This window comes from Meleagris gallopavo, chromosome 14, assembly GCF_905368555.1.
Source record: "Meleagris gallopavo chromosome 14, MGAL_WU_HG_1.1, whole genome shotgun sequence".
Classification (NCBI taxonomy): domain Eukaryota; kingdom Metazoa; phylum Chordata; class Aves; order Galliformes; family Phasianidae; genus Meleagris; species Meleagris gallopavo.
In genome coordinates, this window is record NC_139417.1 from 2,662,217 (window position 1) to 2,681,022 (window position 18,806).

The following is an 18,806-nucleotide window of genomic DNA, read 5'->3' on the forward strand; positions in this document are numbered from 1 at the left end:
GGCTTGTTGGGAAAGGGAAACCTTTCAGGGCAACAACTGCAAATTGATTTTTTTTTCAGAACTGCCAGGAAAAGAAGGGTTTCGGTATATGCTAGTTTTAACCAATACCCTTTGAGGGTGACCAGAAGCATTCCCTTGCAGGACCAATAAAGCCAAAGAAATAACCAAGGTATTGTTGCAGGAGATTATTTCAAGGTTTGGGTGTCCTGCAACAATACCCTTCAACCAGGGAACTCAGTTTATTGCAGAGATTGTCCAACAGGTTAGCAAGCATTGGGAATAAATTGGCAATTGCGCTGACCACACAGAACACAGGCGAGTGGTCAGGTGAAAAAGATGAACCGTCTAATTAAATCACAGATTGTAAAACTGGGCCAGGAATCTGGACTGTCCTGGCCACAGTTGTTGCCCTTGGCTCTCCTTAGGACCAGAATGAAACTTAGAGCCAAAGAAGGGTTAAGTCCTTTCAAAATACTGTACAAAGGGCCTTATGTTGTACAAACGGGGATCTCTACCCAACTAGGGAGTGAAACACTAACTGAGCATGTGATAAGTCTACAGGAATAGCTTTGGGAAATAGAGAAACTGGTTCTAGGAACTAGAGCCCAAGGCCTTGGTGGCCTGATACATAATATTTTACAAGGAGATTATATATATATTGCAGATCTCTTTCAGATTTGCCCCTGGAACCAAGGTGGGTAGGTCTGTTCCAGGTGCTGCTAATGCCCCACACAACAGTAAAAATTAAAGAACAAACTTTGTGGATACATCATACTAGAGTTAAGAAGGTCCCTCGAACACAATGGGAACTGAAGTCAGCTGGATCCTTAAAATTGTAAATCCAAGGACAGTAATACGGGCTCTTATAATTGTTAGAAACGTTCATTTAGTTACGTGCAGCATTTGATATAAATGCTTATGCATCTCTTGTAAAAAAAAAAAATCATCATTGCAAAGTATACTTATATTAGTAATTGTTTGGCATGTGAGCAAGCTAAGGATTTAAACTTTTCGCTTCTTGTTTTCCCTGATAATTTTAAGGTGAGAAATCAAACTGTTGCAGGATTTGAGTGACCGTCCTGGTGGGTGATGATCAACAAGGATGTAGATTGGATTAACTACATCTGTTCTAATCAATGGAGATTTACAAATTATACAGTGAGTGCAATAAAGGGGATTGCAGAACAATTAGATGCCACAAGTAGGATGGCCTGGGAAAATAGGATCTCCTAAGATATGATACAAGCTGAAGAAAGGGGTGTATGTGTAATGCTGGGTACTTGTTGCACCATCATCCCAATAACACAGCTCTGGATGACAAAATAACTAAGGCATTGCAAGGGCTACCACCCTTGCTAATGAATTGTCAGAAAAATCAGGAATAGATACTTGTATCGCTGGATGGTTGGAGTCCTGGTTTGGTGAATGGAAAGGAGTGATTGTATCCACATGTACTTCTTTGATAGTAGTAAAAGGAGTCCTGATGGTCACTGGTTGCTGAGTTATCCCCTGTATGAGGGGACTGGTAGAGTGATTGAACGAGACAGCATTATTGAAGTAAACACCAATGCAGCCACCACATTTGGAAAAAATGATTGTATTAGAGGAGATGGGAGATAAAGAAAATGAAGAAGGAGGAGATGTCTATAAAAGTGAACCTTAAAAAAAAGAAAAAAAAGAAAACAAAAGGAATTGCAGAAATCAACAATCTATGAAAAAAGAAAAGGGGGGGATTGTGGGAATCAAATGTTGTTTCTGCATTAGAATTGGATAATATATATTTTTTTATTTCGTGATCTCCGCTGTCATAGTTCTTTCTGGGAGTCTTTCTGCTTAACTTGGGGAAGATCTCTGATAGTTTACGTCACTTATCGTCTAGATAACCCTTCTCAGGGACGCACGCTCTGTATATAGGTGTATATAGGTGTATATATGTATATTTTGTCATACACACTGCAAGAATATCCTGCACCAGATCAAACCAGAGAACAAGTCATGGCATCCCCGAGAAAGCGCCTGAAGAAACATCGGAAGGCCTGGCATCATCCCCCGCCCTGGTGATCCTTGTTTAACGAAGACTTGGAAGCAAATCACCATATCAATACGACAAGAAGAGCACTGAGACATCTTGGAAACAACAGGATGGCGACTGACTGACACCAGATAACAAAACAAATTAACAAGTAAATAACAAATGTAAATCCTCTGATAAGATTGTGAACCTGGAGTACCCAGCCAGTGGGGAAACAGGGGAGAGGGGGGAGGCAAGGGGGAGAAGACAGGGTATAAAGGCTGTCATGTTGTGTCCATAGGTGCACTCCTGCTTGCGGGACGCCCGCCATTGCAATCGCGAATAAAATCTGCTGTTATCAGAGATACCGTCCTGACAAAATTATTTGGATATTTCCAACACACTCACCAACACCTGCTCCTTGCCAGAGGCAGGGAGCCCTGGTGCACACAGCTCCGGGGACCATGTCACATGCACCCATTTGCAAAAAGCACCTCCAGTTTCCAGCACTGGGATGGAGCCCAGCGCTGATGGCATGTAGCTGCTTCCACCTCTGTAAAACCCCTGGCCCTACAATAACAAGCTGGTGTGACAGAGGAGGATGGATACCACATGTTCCACCTCTGAACATGGGCTGCTCGTTAACGCAGAGAGGCTGGTGAGGAAAGGGTTTCCTGCAATAATAGTAATATCCCCACCTTCCTTAGCTGCAGGCCATCAGCCTGAGCCAAGGCCAGAAGAGTGGTCCTCACCCAGGTGGTGAAGGGGATGCTGTACCAAGGTATCAACTGTTCATCTGCTGGAAGCAGCTCAGCCAAAAGGGCAAGAGCTCCCACCCCAAAGGTACCAGAGAGTTCTTCAGGTGAGGCGTGTGGGAAGGCTGTCCCTCTGACTTACCCCTCTATTGCTAGCATTTTCCTGAAGAAACTTGCGGAATTTGTTCAGGAAGATGTATCTGGATGCTTCCCCCTGGCAGGAAGAAAAGCAGGTGGTGAACTCACATGGAAAGGAACTCCCAGAGAAAGGCATTAGCTGTCCATCTCTGTCATGCTTGCTCAGGGACGCATCTGGGCTTCAGGCACGTAAGGTAGAGGGGCTCTATATTTTCTTCCGTATTAATTAGGCAGATCTGCAGCGTTATGCTACATCAGTAGGTACCCAGAACGTCTGCAACAAGGTCTGGGCCTGCAGCGATGCCTGAGTCCTCGTGGGGTCCAAAGCTGCTGAGAAACAGAGCTGTATATGCTTGGGAGCTACGTTCAGCGGGAGAAAGCAGTTGACCCAGTTACCACCATTGCTGCAGCACCCATGAGTAGTGGGTCACTGCTTTGCAGTGCTGTGTCTTCTGAGGCCCAAACTGGGATGCACTGATGATGGCCGGAAGATGCACAGCTTTATCCAGCTGAACATTCTCCACCTGCTCTGCAGAGGCACACGCTCACATACCTGCCATTCCTTTCTCTCTGGAACTAATATTAATTGTTAGAGTAGAATGCACTGCAGTCAGGCTGTGTCTGCCTAGTTCAACAGAAACACAGGGCTGGCCCAGGTGCAGCTCATGTCATCAGTCATCACTGGCAGAGCATCTGAGACTATCTATGATTCTGTGATTCCACGATACCCCTTTAAACAGAGCCCAAAAACTGTTTCTGCAGTTCAGCCTGCCTTACTGGATCAATTAGAGAACTACTTCTGAGAACAGAATGTCTGCACAGCTGTACTTCTGTACCTTACAAGTCCTGGGATGCAGAGATAATGTAGCAAAAAATGCGGAGTGCTTACCCCTCCTCTGTCCTTGTTGTTCAGCAGCAGCTTCAGAATTTGAACCTGGAGACCTTCCACCACTAAAACAGGGACACAGCAGTTTGCTGCAGGACAGTAACAACTGGAAAGCAACTGCCTGTGCTAACTCCACCAGTACCCTGCCATCAGGAGAAAGACCACCACCTCAGCACAAAGAACCAGGTCCAGCAGAATGCTAGTCCCATCACTGGGAGAATTTTCTCCTTCTCCACCCTGCAATAAATCCATTCCCAGCTGATAAACAATGCCCCTAAAGGTGGGTTTTGCTTTGCTCACAACACCTGGCAGAATGCTGCGTATGTGGGCAGTGGGGGCCCAACACCTGAACCCATCCACCAGGTGACAGTGGCCATGGCTGGCCTCTGCCTCTGCAGTGCAGCCTTTGTGATGGGAACACAGCTGCATGTCAGGTCTGGAAGGCGATTTGGAAACAGCTCGTGGGTTGATCCCTCTGGCTGCACACAAAGAATGGGATCTTGGCAATCTCTCTCCTTCCTCACAGACCTTCAATGCACTTCTTGAGCCGCTGGCAGCCTCTTTCATACGCCCGCCGCCTCAGTCTTTCCTCAGCACTCTCCTCCTTCACCTCCTTGCTCTCCTTGCCCTGGTTGAGGAACAGACAGAGATCAGGAGGAGTACACAGCATGGGGCAGCATCCTGCCAAAGCCGGAGAAGAAACTCACTGAAACAAGGCATGAGTATGTGGACACAAGCACACCTAACCGGCCCTCCTTGCCCTTGTAACAACTCAGGCAGGAGGTCTTCTGAGGACACACAAGCCCATCTGCAACTTCTTTGACTCTGTGAGGTTCCCTTCCAAATCTGATGCCATGGAAAACTGTCACCTCCCCAGCCCTGAGACACACACCCTAACAGCAGATGACAGGGGCACAGCTTCCACGCAGCTCTGCTGGGTTTCCCTGCATTAACAAGGGCCCACAGACTACCGAGGTCCTTTGGTCTCCTTAGCAGATGTGCCCTGACTCACCTCCTTGGTGAAGCGGTTCGGCCACCACGTGGTGGGAATGAGCTCCTGCAAACCAGCCTCCTCCACACGCAGCGGGCTCTTAATGTAGAAGAACACAACTGAACGGAGCACATCAAAGCTGCAGCAAAGTTAAAGGAAGCACAAGAACTGTGACAGAGAAGGGATGGGGTATGTTTCCAGAGCTGTAGAGAGACCCCGCTCCAAAACCACTCAAAGCTCTGCAAAATACAGAGCCTCCTGCTCCTGGGAGAAGCCTCCTGCACTCAGCACAGGAGCTGCCCAAATGGATGGCAGTTAGTCAGCTCTGAAAGGAGTTAGAGCAGTGGTCTGCCCTAATGCCTAAGGACATAAGAGAAGCGGGTCAGGTAGAAATAAAGCCCTGTGTGTTAGAATGGTGTGACCTTCATGGCACTGCTTCCCGCTCCTCAAAGCAGGACTTTGCAGAGAATGGTGTCAGGCAAACAGAGGAGACTTGAAAAATGAGAAACGACCCCTCAAAGATGGGGTGGCTTCTGCCTCCTGGGACCTGCTAATCCTTGCAGTCTCCTTGGCTGCATTATTGAGGGTAGGGAGAACAGAGAACCGAGGAGGCACAAAGGATACAGAACATTGCTGAGGAGGTATTTCCTGGATTTCTCATGCTTCAGGACTGCAATGGTGAGCCGGAGGTAGTGAATCTAGGGAAATGAGAAGCAAAACTGACTCAATCTATAGAGGTACAGTGGGACAGAACTGCCACTGCTAGACTAAATAACTGCAGATAATCCAAAACACTGGGGACCTTTGGACAAGGGGACATAACAGAAGCTGCCTGGTCACAGATTCCTGGAGACTCAGAAGTGCAACTCACTTGTAATCCTAGGTCTGGGATGATAGGAGAGAACCTGTAGGCCCGTAGCAGTGACATCAGTAGCTGCTTGAGGCACTCGTGCACTTCATATTCCTGAGGAAAAAAGAAACAACAGCAACGGGATGATGTCAGGAACAGCTATAGTTCCCACAGTGCAGATTTGGAAGGATGCAGCATTTTCTTCTGTATTGAAAACACAGGCACTGTGAACCCACAGCATTTGCTCACCTTACTCAACAGGAGAATGTGAGCAGCGGTTGCTTCTATCACTTTGCTACAGGGGAATAAGCTTCTGTGCAAGTAAAACCAACCCAGTGGACAAGCCAAAGTCCCAGGTCCTATTTGGCTGGGCTGAGTCACCCCTCCCCACAGCCCCCAAACCTACTCAACTCAGCCCTGGCAGAATCAATCCAGAAGGGAAAGACAAGCTACTCTTGTTAAACGTGATGGTGGAGGAACTGCCTTGTTGAGTCCAACTGACAGCCAACCAGTGGGACAAATACTGTCTCTTCTACAATCCTGGCACACCCCCACCAGCACGATTGGCTTCACTTGGTCAGCAAGATAATCTCAGGAAAAAGACAGTCTACCACAAAACGGGATCTTGTCACCAGGAAGGCAAAGAAGTTGATCACTACCAGCATGTTCCAGTGGATGCTCCTATTCTAAGCACCTCACAGTGCTCTAACAACTCACCTCCATGGGAAGCAACATGAGATCCAGCAGCTGCTGAATAAGGGGATGGGCCTCCACTGCCCCACCTCCTCCAGGATGCTCAACAGGAAGGTCATGAGCACATCTTCCACCAGATACACCTTGCACTGCAGGAAGACAGGCAGGTCAACAGCCTTCAAGGCAGAGTCACTTCCCAGCAAAGACTGAAGCTTGATTTACATCCCTTTGCCAGCACGAAACCAGGTACCTACAGAAGCTTGCAATGAGCAGGCAAAACTCACCATAAGAGTGAGGTTTGCCCATTTGCAAATGGCAAACCTTCCCAGCACCAAACATCCCACCCAGTGCCTGACAAGAGCTGGCTTGGGCCTGCCTCCCCCAGGCAAAGAGGAGGAGTTACACTACCTCCTGATTAAATCTGCAGTTGAGAGTACAGCAGCCAATCTGCATGAGTCCCTGGGAGGAGATAAGCACCTCATAAATCCATTTCCCTGACAAAAAAAGAGATACCACACAGTAAATCCGTGCCACTTAACTCATTGTTAGAGGAGTAAATGTTCCCATAGAAAATAACCCGGCGCACAAAGGGTATTTGCAACATCCCCAGGACTCCCCTCCCAGCTCTTCACTGGGGCACCACACAATTCTCCACCCTCCTGACTTCCTGGAAAGCCAGTGGATGAATTTGGGAAGACAGAGCTCTGGAACTGCAACATATGCAAGATTTCCTGTGCTCGCCAATTGTGTAACTCTCCATGCATTCTTCCTAGGATCTTAATCAAAGCATCACCCACTTATCTTCTTACCTTTGTACACGCACATTGTGGCCCTGATAGAGCCAAAGTTACTGTGGCCAATCACCTGGACCAATAAACAGAAGATATTACAAAGTTAGGCAATAAGGCCTCAAACCCAAAGTGTAGTGAAGAATATCAGCTAACAGACCAGCAGGAAACTGATAGAGACAAAGGAGAAAGGAAAAAGTATAGCAGCTTGGCCTCAGCTTGTCCTCACTGTTAAACAACATAACAAGAAAGGAAGGAAGAGGACTGGAGGAAGGGAGGGACAGAAAACTTGGTTGCCATCTCCTCCCCTTGCTTAGCCAAGCTCTTCTGTGAGCCACTGGGCCAGCGTAACACTTCCCCACCCTTGCAGCTCCACTCAGAGCTTGCTAAGACTTGGGAGTACTGCTAGACCTTTTCCCAGGAGAGAGCATTTCCTCCAGGACTCCTCAGCTTTTTCAGTAGATTCCATTTAACAACATACTACAAAGCCAGTGTAAGGGAGGACATGCCATGACAAACAAACCGAGAGCTCCGAAGACAGCCAAGGTAGGAGGCACAAGATGCCCATTTCCTGCAGCAGCCAGCATCACACTCACCCTAAGTAAGTCATCATCAACCAGCAGGAGCCCCTCAAAGCCACTCGTGTGGTCAAGCACCACAGTAGAGGGACCGAGCCGGCCCTCTGTTAACTGATCTGAAACAAAGAGTTGCGGATAACTTGTTAGAAAAAGATGTGCAGGATTTAAAGGTCGCTGGATAGACTACAATGGTACCTGAATTCTGCACTCAGTGTTGCACACATCAGACCATGAGAACTCCAGGAAAGAACTTCAGGATACCCATGAGATTTAAAAGGAAGCTTGCACAGCAATACCCTAGGCCTAAGCTACGCAGCAGTCAAATCATAAATGAGCCTTCATGTCATCTGAAAGTTTTATCTCTGCAAAGTTCAAAGGTCAAACTCTGAGCCAAATGTTTGGCCAGCGTATCACATAACTGAGGGCAAGCTCTGACTGTGGTCTGCAAGAAAAATGCTTTGTAGGAGAAGAGCCAGGATGCATCCTGCCACATCCTACCTCTTTCAGGGAAACAGATGCTACCAAGAACAGAGGCAACAGGCTGAGGCCCTAAGCAAACATCCCCAGCGGAGACCCATAGCCAGAAATCATCTACAGGCCTCTACGATTCCCAGTGGGGACAGCACTCCTCACAGCTGGTCATGGCAAAGGCTCTGCATGTCACTATCATTGGAATATATCCAACTACTGCTCCAAACCTGCTTTTTCAGGCACTGCCACCTGGAGACCTGCCTCCTCCATCGACAAGCAGACCTGCGTGAGGGCTGTCTGATGGGCTGCTAGCAGGCAGGATGTAAAGGGACAACAAATTAGAGCACAAGATGGCAGAAAACTGCTTACTCAGGGAACTGTGTTGCATGACATAACTTGTTCCCCCCAGTTAGACAGCACAAACACAGACTGCAGGCATCTTGTGCCTCCTACCTTGGCTGTCTTCAGAGCCATTCTCCTCTGCTAGCAACCGGTCGAGGTGCTCCTGCAGGTTCTGGAACGTCAGGTGCTTTCTAGGGAATAAACACACACAGGAGCACTTCAGAAAGCTCTGCCTTCAAGTTTTACAGCGTTTCAGTCCAGACACGTGTCAGCATAGGATCGTGTTGACACAGGAACCAGGAAGTTCTGTCGATCTGAGCTTCTTGTCGTGGATCCAAGGAATGTGCTGACCAGCATGCTGGTGCAATGAATGAAACAAGAACCAAATACAGTGCGAACAAATGAAGCAGTTAACAGAGCATCCTTCGGTCTTCAGCCTGCTAAGCAGTATTTTGCCAGCCTGTACTGGCAATAAATAAAGACTGGGACATTGCTGAGGCTGGCATCATACAAACACAGCACAGGACAGGATTTAGTTCTTTTCCCAAGTACTTCATAATACAAAACCAGAAAGAAGACCATATCAGCAGCTGTAGCAGCACAGCCAGAGGTCAAGCTCACCCATCATCTCCACGAGAACAGCCAAAAACATTTTGTCTTCACACTTTCTGTAATAAAGTAAAATGCCTCACCAACACCCTCCAGGCTACCACTGCAGAGACCTTCCACATAGACCCTCTCAGTTCTCTCATCTCAAGGTTGGCTCACTTAGTTATTCCTCGTACAGCAGATTTTCCAGACTCGTAGCTGTTGCTCTTACTCTTCCCCAAAATCTCCGCAGCTCCAAGATAGCCTTTTGGAGCTGGTGCCACCACAGCATGCTAATCAAGATGAGGGTTGACCACAAATTCATTCTGTGGCATAATGATTTTCCGTTTCCAGAATCCCTTTGCTAACAATCCTTTACTTCCCATCTGCTTTTTTTTTCCTAACTTACTGAAGAGTTTATCTCCCTCCAGTCACACTCCTGTGCAGCAGAAATCAGTCCAGACCCACTACTTAATGCGTAAAGTTGGGGCTGCTCCCCTTTCACTACATCACTTTGTAATAGCAGCAAACTTGGTCATTTCGTGCTCTTTTCCTTTTAAAAATTCCCAAAGATTAACAGAACAGCACTGCTTGTGTTGTGTTTGTGGGACCATCGTGATTTCCCTTTATTACTGTGAGAATTGCTGGCTTTTCCTATCCTGGTTCCCATTTCCACTCATCTGTGGAACAACCATTCCACTTCTTTGGGACCAGGCGCTTTTTGAAGAAGTGGTGAGAGACATTCTGAAAGCCCAATGGATGTGAAGATACACAGAAGAAGCAAAGAAGAATCAAAGAAGCAGCAGGAGAGAACGGCTTCAGCAAAGCAGCTATATCAGCAGCTAGCATGGAGAAGGAGCACAGGAAAGAGGCAGAAGAGCACGAGACAGACAGAGGACAGCCAGAGAGATTTACGAGCTCCCCAAAAGACAACATGTCACACCACAAAAGTTGCTCTCATGTAGTAAATACTATTTTTGAGACCAATCTGACTGCTACTGGGCTTTCTACCAAGTGCAGGGAGAAGATTGGAAGGGAGCTACAAACAGAGGGACCAATCCAACAAACTATCAGTTCTGTGCTTGCCAGGCAAAGAAGTTAGCAGTGCTGACAACCAAAACTCCTGGGCACATGGAACATACCAAGGCATGTTGGCAGGAGAGCTTGTGGCCAAGTAACATAACCCACCTTGCCTCCCCCCACAAGAACCTCAGCTCATCAAGCACACAGAGAACCAAGAGCTATTTTTAGCAGCCACAGGCTCACATTTGAGCTGGCACTACTAAGTATAGCCTGGGGAACATGACCCCAGCCCACCCTGCAGCACCGCCCACCCAGCAGCAGCTGCACGCCTGCCTCTCTGCAACACTTGGACCTGCTGGGCACCCAGCTGACTTGCCTCTGCCAAAAAAATTAAAGGCAAAAGACCTTCCTCTCATCCAAAGCTACAAGTTGCTGGACTACAAGGCGAAGGAGAAATGAAAGCAAAGAGATGGAAACAGACATTGTACAGCAATTTTGTGTGCCTTTTCCTTTGGTGACTCCTAACACGAAAAGCACTGACGATTCCACTGCCTGAGAAGCATATGCTCTTCGATGTACAAGTAGCAGCCTTGCATTCAGTTTACCGGGCACTGATGACATACTTTTCATTAGCTAAAACCTGTGCATTTTGCGCTTCTTCCCAAGCAGAGAGGGAACAGAAATGAGAAGGGGAATGCATACCTGCCTATTTGTTTCAGAAATATTGCCTCGTGATCTTTTGTATGGGGTTGTACATGCAGGGGACTGACGCAGCATCACTGCCATCTAGAGAGTAAGAAGTCCCATACCTGTAAGCAGCTGCAGGCTGGTTCCCATCAGCACTGGAGAAGACCCGATGCAGATAGTCATTCAGCAGCCTGCTGTTCACAATGCCTTGAGAAAAAAAGAGAGAAAAAGAACCTTAGAGAGTTAGAAATCAAAGCATTAACTTCGAGTACAAGCAGCAAGGTTTGCAGACCAACACAGGGGAAGACAGAGCTCCAAGAAGTTATTTACCTTCACACTCTCTTCACTAACGGCCCTTGAGCCCAGCAACATGGAGCGAGTGCAATTCTGCAACAGAGGAGGCTACCAGTGTTTCTGGCTACCAGTGATTCTCCAGGGTGAGACCACATCTTCAGGAGCCCTGCTTACTACTGCCAGATAAAGTAACTTCAAATTTGAAAGTGGGGATCCAATTTAAAAGCAAAACCAAACCCCCATAAACAAACACAAATAATACTGGTGTTATAATTCCTGATGTCCTGGAACATTTTAGTTTAACTGTACTAAAGATGCAGAAACAGGAAGGCTTGAAGACACAGATCATCTAGACTAAACTCACAGTTCTCTTTAGTCCTGTAAACCTCACACCAGCTTTCGTTGTGCAAAGCTTTCCCTTGTGTCACAAAGCTCTGGGTGCCACAGAGCCCTCAAATCCCAGATCTGTGATCTTACAAGCACGATTCTGATGGATTGGTCAGTCCAGGAGAAAATGGACTGCTTACCAGGTACCGACATCTCCAAGGAAAAGACTGATCTCAGAACCTGAGAAGCCATCTGCCCCGAGTCGGATGGGACAAAGACAGCAACTCCACGCCCTCCAGCCTCACATCGCTGAAGAAAGGGCACTGTGACCTGAGCTGCTGGTGGAGTCCTTCATACGGCAGGAAAGGCCCTCCCAAAACCTCACCTCAGCTCAGAGATTTACTGTTTCAGCCCCGCTATGCCTCTTATCAGCAAGATAAGTGCAACTGGAACGCAGGTGATCTCAGGTGAGGCCAGGGCCGCTCACCGCGATCCACAGCAGTCCTGCTCATACAAAGCATGCTCAGCCCATACCTGCAACCTTGGACTTCTCTGGCCCAGTGCTCAGCCTGTAGTTCTTCCTTGAGAGAGCCGTCCCAGCACCCCGTGAGGTCATTCTTCACAGGCACCGGCTCCAGAGCGGAGGTAAGGCAGACAGCTAGAACAGAACTTGCTGGGGAGGATGCTGACACCTGAGGACTTCTCCCTTTCTTGTGGGTTCATGCACCTGGAGTAAACAACTGGGTTAAGCCAAAGGAGACAAAGTGCCACCACTAACGCCACCACACAAGAGCCCAAAGCCGGTGACAGCTGCCAATCCTGCTCCCAGATCCACTTGTCCAACTGCCCAAAATCTTCCCAGGATTTTCCCAATCTTTCCCAAGATATGGATTTGAAGCATGGACTGTGTGGTGGGTAAGGAAGTGGCTGGTTGGCAGCATTATGTCCAGGTGGGAGCCAGTGGCAAGCGGTGTCCCTCAGGGGGTCCATCTTAAGACCGGTGCTCTTCAACATCATTACCAATGACATCTACAGTGGGATTAGCATGTCTGTGGATTACACCAACTTGGGTGGTGCAGCTGATAAGACGGAAGGAAAGGATACCATCCAGAGGGAGCTGGACAAACTTGAGAAGTGGGCCCATGTGAACTTAACAAAGGTCAGTAAGCCTAAGGGCAAGGTGCTGTACTTGGCTTGGGGCAATACCAGATACGTCTACAGACTGGGAGAATAATTCTTTCAGAGCAGAAGGACTAAGAGAAGGACTCGGGGGGTCCTGATGGACAGAAAGTTCTGTATGAGCCAGCAGCGTGCGCTCACAGCCTGGAAGGCCAACAGCATCCTGGGCTGCATCAACAGAGGGGGGCAGCAGGCAGGGAGGGGGTTGTTCCACCTCTGCTTTGCCCTCATGAGGCCCCACCTGGAGCACTGCGTCCAGGCCTGGGGTCCCAGCAAAGGAGGGCTGTGGGGCTGTTGGAGCGGGGCCAGAGGAGGCCACGAAGATGCTTGGCGGGCTGGAGCACCTCTCCTATGGAGACAGGCTGAGGGAGATGGGGGCGGGCAGCACGGAGAAGGGAAGGCTCCAGGGAGACCTCACTGTGACCTTGCAGTACTCGAGGGGAGCTTACAGGTAGGAGGGAGAGTGACCTTTTACACTGTCTGATAGTAAAAGGTCAAGGGGTAACAACTTCAAACTGAAAGAGGGGAGATTTAGGTGAGATATTAGGAAGAAATTCTTTGCTCAGAGGGCAGTGAAGCGCTGGCAGCGCTGCCCAGAGCTGTGGCTGCCATCCCTGGAGGTGCCCCAGGCCATGGAGGGGCCCTGGGCAGCCCGAGCTGGGGGGCAGCCAGACCATGGCAGGGGTGGGGCTGGGGGGCCGTAAGGTCCCTCTCAATCAAACCATGCTGAGATTCTGCGACGCATCTTATACAGAGCGTGTAGTAAGTTGGTCTGAGACGAGTTAGGAACTTGGCAAGTGCCATGCGGAGTGACCGGCCAGGGACCTGAGCTTCTGGACGCCCTGAACAAGTAGGAGGGTGCAGCACTGCTGCCGTGCCACAGTGCATATCCCACCGGAGCAGACGGCGCTGCCAGCAGGTCAGAGAGAGGGCAGCTCACACACATCAGCCTCTTCACCGCTCGGATCAGTGATTGGGTGCCTGAAAACAAACACAGCCCATGCGGCCCCAGCAAATGTGGGCTCTGACTGAGGCCAGGCACCGAACTCCCCACTCTGGGCACCACAAGCAGAACCCTTTTTAGAAGAAGCGCAGAACAAACAGCAGGCCAAGTTTTAAATTGGGCTGGCACAGGAGGGCCAGCAAACACAGCTTTGTCTGGCAGCCGCACTCCACCCTCCCATCGCGGCAAGGGCGAGGAGACGAGGCCACCACCGCCAGCCCGGCGGCATCCCCAGACCTGTGGCACTGCCTGAACGCACGAGGAAAGCCCGGGTCCCGGCCCACCCACAGCCGGCAGCAGCCATGGGGTTGTCTGCGTGTCCCAAACACAGCGACATCCCCATGATGACAGAAACACCCCCAGAACGGGGCTGCAGCTGCCAGCCTGGCCTCTGCCACGTTGTGTGTTGGAAACATTGCGCCCCACTTGAGTCAGGGCCAGAACCCAGCTCAGCCTGAACCAGGCTGGGGGGAGGAAGGAGTGGGTTGTGTGCTGGGGGGAAGATCCCCGTCATTGCAGCCCCTACAGCCGCCCACCTCGGGAGAGGCAGGGAAGAACAAAACTGACAGTGGCATGATGGAACTCTCAGATTTATTGTGATGGATTCTGATGACTTTATAGAGCACGTGGAGCAGGTGACTTCGCCCCTGGGCTGTCCCTCACCGCCTGGACCGGCTCCTGCAGCGTCTCCGGGGCTGGCTGTTGGTCTCAGCAGCCCGATGTTGGAGGGGGGAGCGGCTCCGAGTCCGGGCCCGGCCTGTCTGCCTGGACTGTCCTCTATCAGCCGCTGTGGAAACCCTTGAGGACCGCGATGCTCCCGGTCCGGTGTATCTGTGGGTGCAGCTCTCGGCACTTGGGGTTAGTGCCTGCCTGCTCCCACGGCGTGTTCGGGGCTGGCTTGGAGAATCTGGGGCCGGGCGCTGCAATGGAGAGCGGCTTCTTGTCCGGGCCCGCTGTCCCTGTCTGCACCGGAGGTTGTAGCCATTTGACGGGGAGTGCCTTGAGGACTCTGATGTCCCCTGGCTGGCAGAGTTTGGAGTGTGGCTCTCCACAATCCGGGCAGCATTATGGCTGCTCCCACAGTGTCCTTGGGACTGACTGCAGGTATTTGCATCCCGCTGTGCACGTGGGCGGATTCTCCTCCGGTCTGTCCTGCGCTGCCTGGACAGGCCGCTGCTCTCAGGCACGGGGGAACAGTCAGCTGGCCCCGATGGTGCGTGGCTGGTGGTGCTGTAGCCAGGAAGATCTGAATTGGTGCTGGAGGCTGTAAGGGGAGGCAGAAAGGTGAGCAGGATGGAATTGCAGCCACGGGGTGGAACTGGCTGCCATTTGTGCTGGGCTATGGGATTTGAGCAAGGCCGCTCTGAGCAGCCGCTGCCAGGCCTCGCCTGGCCCCAGCCCAGCAGCACGCGGCCGTTTGCCTCTTACCGGTGCCCTCTCCAGCACAGGCGTTGCACTCCCAGCTGGCTGCGCTGTGACTCAAGTTGGAACAGCGCCGGTGAGTGCCTTGTGCAGCACAGGAGCTGCAGAGGAGCAGCTGCCAGGGCCTGGGGAAACAAACGGGTTGTGGCCGTGAGGACACAGTGACCTGAGCCAGGGAGCGCCCGGCACAGCTCTGGTGCTCGGTGTGTGCTCCCCCAGGCTGTGAGGCTGCAATCCCACGCAGAGGTAACTCACCCCTCTCCCTCTGCCTGCTCCCTGCCGTGTGGGTAAAGGCAGTGGCTGGCATCGCAGCTCCCGTGCCTCTCCAGTAGAGATGCGTAGGCATCGTTGTCCTCCCACGTTGGTTCTCTGCCAGGGAAAGGAGGGAATGGAATGAGCACTGACTGCCCCAGGACTAAAACTAATCCATGGCATCCCTCCCCTTCCACCCGATGCCCAGTTCCAGCTTCCCAGTGATGCTGAAGCCCATATTAATGGCTGCAAAGAGCCAGCCCTGCTGAGGCAGTCCTTGGGCAGAGTCAGCCCTTGTGTCCTCACATCTCAAGAGCTGGCGGAAAGACACCAACCTGAATGGGATTCGGATCCCCATAAAGAGCATGTCTGTAATAAACCAGTCTCGGTCTCTGCAGAGGGGGCACTGGAAGCAATAAAAGCCTGCACGCAGGGCCTGTTCCTGCAGCAGAAACAGAAGCAGCGTGAGCGTGAACCAGGAGGCCTGGTGCTGCTGAGCACCTGCCGTGCTCATGGGGTGAGGAGGGGGCTTCTACCTGGATGCAGGCCCGGTGGAACCAGGCGTGTCGGCAGGCTGGGCACACCATGGTGCTGTAGGACATGCTGTCCCCCACGGGCTCCATACAGACGATGCAGGTTGTGTCCTGCTCCGGCGCTGCCTCCACTGCCTGCTGCGGGCGGTGCTCCCTGCAGAAGGACCTGGGGGAAGATGGGAGGGATGGGCAAGGTGAGAAGTGCTGCGAGGAGGGCAGAGGAACAGGAAGGAGTCCCAGGCCGTGACTCTGGCTCTGTCAGGCTGCTGGGAGGTGTCACAGCACGCTCCTCGCTTCTTTGGCTGGTGCTGACAGCAGGGGTTAAAGGCCCACAGGCGATGCCTGGCAGCCCTTACTTGAACTCTCCAATGTACTGGGTGACACATTCACCCTTCGAAGCGCAGGGGAGATGGAAGCTGCGGCCACAGCCCGGCTCTGCGCAGGTGATGCTGGCCCCCGGATTGCCACAAACGAAGCAGAGCTGGAAAGAGCAGAGCATTTCCCATCAGCAGCAGGTTAAGGGCCTACGCAGCGGGCCCCGCACCTCTGTGCAGGGCACAGGATGGGGGCAGGGCTGGGTGGCACTCTGCAGAGCTGCCTGGTGAACAGGGCTCGTCTGCAAGAGCAGGAATTTCTCTTGGAGCTGGTTGCAAGGGCTGGGATTGCTTTCCCTGGACCAGGCTATGCTCGCCATGCCTCTCCTGGCACCAAGCTCCCTGTTCTGGTCCGATACTCACCGTCCGCTCTGCCTGCCCTATTGTGCGTATCAGGCCTTCTGTCAAAGAATATACCTCACTGTTGTATTCCATACAGTCACAAAGACCACTGGCAAATAGCTGTACAAGAGGAAGGAACAGGCTCTTGTTAGGGCAGAAAGGAGGGAATCACTGGTTGGAGGTGTCAGGAGCCACATGAGAACTCACCACACAAAACTCATGGAAATAGAATCCATTGTACTCTTCTTTGTGGCCAAGGATGCTCGAGTCCTCATCCACTCGGCCACAGAGCACGCATGCTGGAGAGGAGAGAATTACAGCAGTGAGCGGCTTGTGGGGCCAGGTGCCCCCGGGGGCTGCCCTGCGTGCCCCATCTCCCCTCTCCGCCACTGGCAGACCCCCAGCACCCCTCTGCCCGGCGGCGGGGAGCTGCGTGCAGGGATACTTTGCTCTCACCTGGCTCCCTCGAGCCGGCGGCCTCCTGCGTCCCCTCAGACATCGTGTGCATTAACGGAAACCACTTGCAGAGTGTCTGTCCCAGTAACACCAGGCTTTCTCCTCCGCGTGACAACCTAGGGGAGAAGCGGGACGAGGCTGAGTGCTCAGCTCCGGCCCCGAGCGCTGGGGAACCCTCCTCCCTCGGGAGCCTCAGGCAGCCCCTTCCTCCCTGCTCACCTCACCAGGTCGCACTGAGCTCGGCCTGAGCCGCGCAGCCTTAGCTCTGTCCCACACCCCGCGTGTCACAGTGGCCGTTCCGTGCCACCCTCTGTGACGCCATCACACCTCACGGGGGCTGAGGGCACCCAGGCAGGAGGGCGGCGGCTCTCGCAGCCAGCGCAGGGTGAGGGGCCCGGTGCCGGACGCAGCCCCGCTGGAACCCGGCGTGTTGGTGCTGCTGAAGGCACCGGGCGACGCGTCCACCCTCCTGGCCCCACCTGAATGCTACCGGGCCTGTGGCTCCCTCAGTGTCCCAATCGAGCGTTCAGGTGTTTCCGTGACTTTTTGCTTGCTTGCTGCTGATTACCTCTCGTTACAATAAATGACTCGACTCACAGCATCACAGAATCTCTATGGTTGGCAAAGGCCTCTGAGATCACCAAGTCCCACCGTCCACCCCCCCACCTGCCCACGTCCCTCAGTGCCACATCCCCACGGTTCTGGAACGCCTCCATGGACGCTGACTCCCCCAGCTCCCCGGGCAGCTGTGCCAGTGCCCGACCGCTCGTTCAGCAAAGATGTCCTTCCTAACATCCAACGGGGACCTCCCCTGGTGCAACTTGAGGCCCTTCCCTCTCGTCCCATCGCTGTTACCTGGGAGAAGAGGCCTTTCAGGCTGTTATAGGGAGCGATGAGGCCTCTCCTGAGCCGCCTCCGGACTGAACAGCCCCATTTCATTCTGCCGCTCTTCAGCGGCCTTTTGTTCCTGACCCTTTCCTGCCCCGTTGCCCTTCCACGGACACACTGCAGGGCCTCCATGTCTTTCTTGCAGTGAGGGGCCCTGAACTGATTATTGTACTCTAGGCATGTCATCACTGGTGATGATAGTACTTTATGGTAGCTTTAAATTAGCTACGAAGAGGAAGAATGCTGGAGTTGGGGTGACAATGTCTCAACTGAAGTTCATCAGTGCACACTGCGTCTGCTAGAAGCAGGATGAGCTGTAAGCCATTGTGCAGCAGGCAAACCATGACTTAGTTGCCATCACTCCCAGGTGTCTATTGCTACAATGGAGAGCTATAAGCTCTTTGGAGGGGATAGGCATGGAAGGAGGGGTAGTGGCATGGCTCTCTATGTTAGTGTTTCATTGCTGTTGAACCTGGGGCTGGGAATGATCAGGTTGAGTCCCTGTGGGTAAAGATGAGGGGAGGGCCAACACTGCCGCCATCCTGGTGGGGGTCGCCTACAGACCTCCTAATCAGAGTGGAGAAACAGGTGAGGTGTTCTACGAGCAGAAATCATGCAATCGCCAGCCCTTGTTCTCATGGGGGACTTCAACTTCCCTGATAGATGCTGGAGATACAGTACAGTGCAGAAGCAGCAGACTAGGAGGTTTCTGGACGTGTGGAAGATGTGTGCCTCCTGATGCAGCTGGTAAGACAGCCCACCAGGAAGGCGCCCAACTAGAGCTGCTGTTCACAAGCAGAGGAGGACTGGTGTGAGATGTGGAGATCGGGAGATGTCTAGGGCAGAGTGACCACGAGATGGTAGAGTTCTCTATTCTTGGTGAAGTCAGGAGAGGGCAGTCAGGCTTTGAATTGTTCAGGACACTGGTAGGGAGG

At 51.8% G+C, this 18,806-nt stretch overlaps 2 protein-coding genes across 2 annotated transcripts; both read right to left on the reverse strand.

Annotated features, from left to right (window-relative positions):
• Window positions 1-4,845: 4,845 nt before the first annotated feature.
• Window positions 4,846-12,678, reverse strand: LOC104913122 (E3 ubiquitin-protein ligase RNF123-like). The gene is made up of 10 exons (XM_085236003.1): window positions 11,957-12,678; window positions 10,924-11,008; window positions 8,615-8,694; window positions 7,709-7,806; window positions 7,134-7,188; window positions 6,733-6,818; window positions 6,349-6,473; window positions 5,653-5,745; window positions 5,406-5,479; window positions 4,846-4,920 (listed from the first exon to the last, which is right to left on the reverse strand). The coding sequence occupies exons 1-8, from the start codon at window positions 12,036-12,038 to the stop codon at window positions 5,709-5,711; spliced, it is 648 nt and encodes a 215-aa protein (XP_085092129.1). The 5' UTR covers window positions 12,039-12,678; the 3' UTR covers window positions 4,846-4,920; window positions 5,406-5,479; window positions 5,653-5,708.
• A 1,585-nt stretch (window positions 12,679-14,263) lies between these two features.
• On the reverse strand, window positions 14,264-15,660 carry LOC104913097 (uncharacterized). Its single transcript, XM_085236100.1, has 4 exons — window positions 15,614-15,660; window positions 15,282-15,395; window positions 15,033-15,151; window positions 14,264-14,868 (listed from the first exon to the last, which is right to left on the reverse strand). Exons 1-4 carry the CDS (start codon window positions 15,643-15,645, stop codon window positions 14,264-14,266), a joined length of 870 nt encoding a protein of 289 aa, XP_085092226.1. The 5' UTR covers window positions 15,646-15,660.
• Window positions 15,661-18,806: the final 3,146 nt, after the last annotated feature.